The 3,690-nt window shown below is 38.6% G+C and overlaps 1 protein-coding gene across 1 annotated transcript; it reads left to right on the top strand.

Annotated features, from left to right (window-relative positions):
• The first annotated feature begins 622 nt into the window (after window positions 1–622).
• LOC122079861 (pectinesterase-like) lies at window positions 623–3,001 on the top strand. Its single transcript, XM_042646614.1, has 2 exons — window positions 623–1,502; window positions 2,243–3,001. The coding sequence occupies exons 1-2, from the start codon at window positions 623–625 to the stop codon at window positions 2,929–2,931; spliced, it is 1,569 nt and encodes a 522-aa protein (XP_042502548.1). The 3' UTR covers window positions 2,932–3,001.
• Window positions 3,002–3,690: the final 689 nt, after the last annotated feature.

Here is a 3,690-nt window from a genome sequence, read left to right as displayed (position 1 = left end):
AAACTACAAATAGTCCATAGTGTCTTGTGAAAAATGATGCAAAAATTGTAATCATTAAAAAATTATCTAGAATCATCATGTATAAAATTTTAGCTATACTCAGTGTAAACACAAACCCTCTTATGTATTGACATCTTATCCTCAACTTCAACTCGGCCTCATTTTTTTTTTTATTAATTTCACTTCTTCACTAACTTTCAAATCTTCAATTTATCATTTGATTGATCTTGTTTAAGCTGATACTTAACCTATGAACAAACAATCTTGAGATCTTCCTATTTATAAAATTTCAATATGACCAACTGATCATCACACGGTGGATAATTGTATCCTATCTCAGAAAGTTCCCTTTAGATATAAAACTTAGAAGTTTACAATAATCTTTCATCATTCAATGCACGTGGGCGCCAAGGAGGCCAACTTGGAGTTGGTAGAAGTCAATTGCTTTAGTGGGCTTCAAAATCTATTGGCCCATATTAGCCGCTTCAACAAATGAAAAAAGAAAGGACTACACTACTCGTTCAACTACTAAACCCTCTATATGAAGGGCCCAAAACTTCCATTTTTAATTCATCCCCACTTGGAGTAGTTAATTACTTGTTTTAAGTTTTTCTGGGTCAATATGGGTCATAAGGTTTTACTTAGATTTCTGCTTGTGAGTCTCTCTCTTCTTGCATTTGTTTTTTGGATGGCTAATGGTGACAGTACCATATCATCTTGTAGCCAAACACCATACCCTCAAATATGTAATTCCTTAATTACCTCTAATTCTCTAGTTGCCTCAAAAAGTTTCCGTGATGTAGCTCTTTCAATCACTTTGAACCAAGCTAAATTAGCCCATAATCACATTTCATCTATGGACTTGATCTCTTTCGACGAGCCAGCCAAGGCAGCATGGTTTGACTGTGCGGAGCTCTACAACGACACGGTTAGCCAGCTTAATCGTGTATTGTTGTCTAACAGTTGGGAAGATACTCAAACATGGCTTAGTGCAGCAGTTGCTAATCACCAGACTTGCCAAAATGGGTTTATGGAGCTCAACAAAGCTTCATTTATGTCTTCCTTACCTTCCATGTTAAGTGACTTCTCTAAGTTGCTTAGTAACTCTCTGGCTATAAACAACCAAGCAGCTTCAACACTGTCTGGTAAACCAAGAGGTGGAAGACGCTTGCTTTCAGATGGATTCCCTTCATGGGTCTCTGGTGGTGATAGAAAACTTCTCCAGTCAACAACAGCAGCCTCACAAGCTAATATTGTGGTGGCCGCTGATGGGTCTGGTGAGTACAAGACCATCTCTGAAGCTCTGACTGCTTCATCCAAACTAAGGAGTGGGACTTCAAGATTTGTTGTATATGTGAAGAAGGGTACTTACAAAGAGAACATTGAGATTACCAAATCAATGAAAAATATAATGCTAATAGGAGATGGGATTGACGCTACCATTGTTACTGGCAGTAAGAACGTCCAAGATGGTTCCACCACTTTCAGATCAGCCACCATTGGTAAGCTTTCTCTTTCTATCTCTGTTCTCTATGTCTCTGTGATAGGGAAAGAATACTGTTTTATGGGTCCTTAGCTCATTAGGAAGGTTCTAAGAAAATAAAAAATGTCATTAGGAAGGTTAGATTGATTAGGTGACTATACGGTATCTGTCCTCCCTGTCCTGACGAGGAAAGATGCTGTTTATGACTCCTTGATAAGGAAAGATTACCATTTTATTATTGAGTCATTAGGAAGGTTAGAATTAATTTGGTGACAATACGGTATTTGTCCTCAGATTTGACACACCCTCAACTTCATTATGTAAAATAGTCCAGCCCACCAACCCACCCCATCCCCCAAGAAAAGAAAAAGAAAATTACTAAATAGGGCACGCGGTTAGTGTGCCAGCATGTGTCATCCTCTCTTTTCACCTTTTAGAAAAAGACCTCCTTTCCCATCTGCCTTTAGCTTATCAAAAGTGGACAACATGCCCAACCCTCTCCCTAAAAGTTAATTTGGAAAAGGTTATGTAAAATGCAGTATGATCCCTACCCCACACAAAAACAGCAACGGTGGTGGGATTTCTATTTTCATGCGGTGGAACAGTAATTTTGCCCCTCTCAGTGTTTGGGTGTAAAAGTCAAGCTACTTTCTACCCTTATTTTTCCTAAATTAATAATAATAATAATAAAGGGTTAGAGAGAGATGTATTAAGCTCTATTCCTCCTATGACTTACATATGTTATTTTCATCTCCACAGCTGCGGTTGGCGACGGCTTCATTGCCAAGGCCATGACCTTCCAGAACATAGCCGGACCTCAGAAGCACCAAGCAGTTGCATTCCGTTCAGGCTCAGACCTCTCAGTTTTCTATCAGTGTAGCTTCAAAGGATACCAAGACACCTTATATGTCTACTCCCAACGCCAATTCTACCGCAACTGCGACATCTATGGCACCGTAGACTTCATGTTTGGAGATGCCACCGTCGTGTTCCAGAACTGCAACATCTATGTGAGAAAACCCATGAGCAACCAAAAGAACACCGTGACGGCTCAAGGGCGGTCTGATCCGAACGAGAACACCGGAATATCTATCCATGGTTGCACAATTACAGCTGCTTCAGACTTGAAAGCAGTACAGAGTTCGTTTAAGACTTACTTAGGTCGTCCATGGAAGGAATACTCAAGGACTGTTGTCATGAAGACTTCTCTTGATAGCTTGATCGATCCTGCCGGGTGGCTCGAGTGGAGTGGCAATTTTGCTCTAAGCACTCTTTACTATGGGGAGTACACGAATACCGGTTTGGGGTCTAGCACAAGTCGTCGAGTGAAGTGGAAGGGGCATCATATCATGAGCACCTCAGATGCCCAGAAGTTCACAGTTGCAAACTTCTTGGGTGGTGGTTCTTGGATTGGAGCCGCCGGGGTCCCATACACTTCCGGGGTATAAGTCTATAACTTTTGTGTTTTAAATAGAAGTATATAAGTCTCTTAACTTGTGTGATTAAAAAATGGTAACCCTTCAATGGGCTAATTCTGAATTATTTGATTTATAATTTTTCTATTTGCATGAGCCTTGACATCTTGAATGGGTCCAAGAGTCATTTCTCATGTTGCAAGCAATTGTAATGTTTCTTCTATTGAATTGTCATATGGTTTGTGTAAACAAAAAAAAAAAAAAAAAGGAGGGTGTGGGGGGGGAAGAGGGGGATTGGACATAACTCATATGGCAATTCAATAGAAGTAGATTACAATTGCTTGCAACATGAGAAATGACTCTTGGATCTATGCAAGATGTCAAACTGTCATGGCTCATGTAACATAGAAAAATTATAAATCAAATAATTTAGAATTAGCCCAATGAATGGTTAACCTTTTTATTTGCAATAAATTTGATATTATGTAATTAAAAAAAAAATGTGGCAATTAGGAATTCAAAAATTGCTTAAAATTTTACCTTCACCCAAGTCTATCATAGACAATTTGACCGTCATTCATTCACACTATATTTATGTAGTCCACTAGTCTAAGATGGTTAAAAAATTTATCCACGATGATTACATCATCAATGACCTAACAATAACCTCTAACAAAAGTTTCTTAGAAAGGAAAAATGATTTTATTTAGAATCAATCTCAACGGCATGATAAGGCAATACATCGACTAATGGGACAAAAATCCTCAACATGTTTAGTATCATTTTTTTTTT

This window comes from Macadamia integrifolia, chromosome 5, assembly GCF_013358625.1.
Source record: "Macadamia integrifolia cultivar HAES 741 chromosome 5, SCU_Mint_v3, whole genome shotgun sequence".
Lineage (NCBI taxonomy): Eukaryota > Viridiplantae > Streptophyta > Magnoliopsida > Proteales > Proteaceae > Macadamia > Macadamia integrifolia.
The sequence above is the reverse complement of the archived record's forward strand: the minus strand, read 5'-3'. Positions and strand labels throughout refer to the sequence as shown.

What these genes read in the sequence shown, in the direction of transcription:
- LOC122079861 (XM_042646614.1), top strand. Translation starts at nt 623, where the DNA reads ATGGGTCATAAGGTTTTACTTAGATTTCTGCTTGTGAGTCTCTCTCTT. An exon ending in TTTCAGATCAGCCACCATTG is followed by an intron (nt 1,503 to 2,242) that starts GTAAGCTTTCTC and finishes TCATCTCCACAG; the next exon opens with CTGCGGTTGGCGACGGCTTC.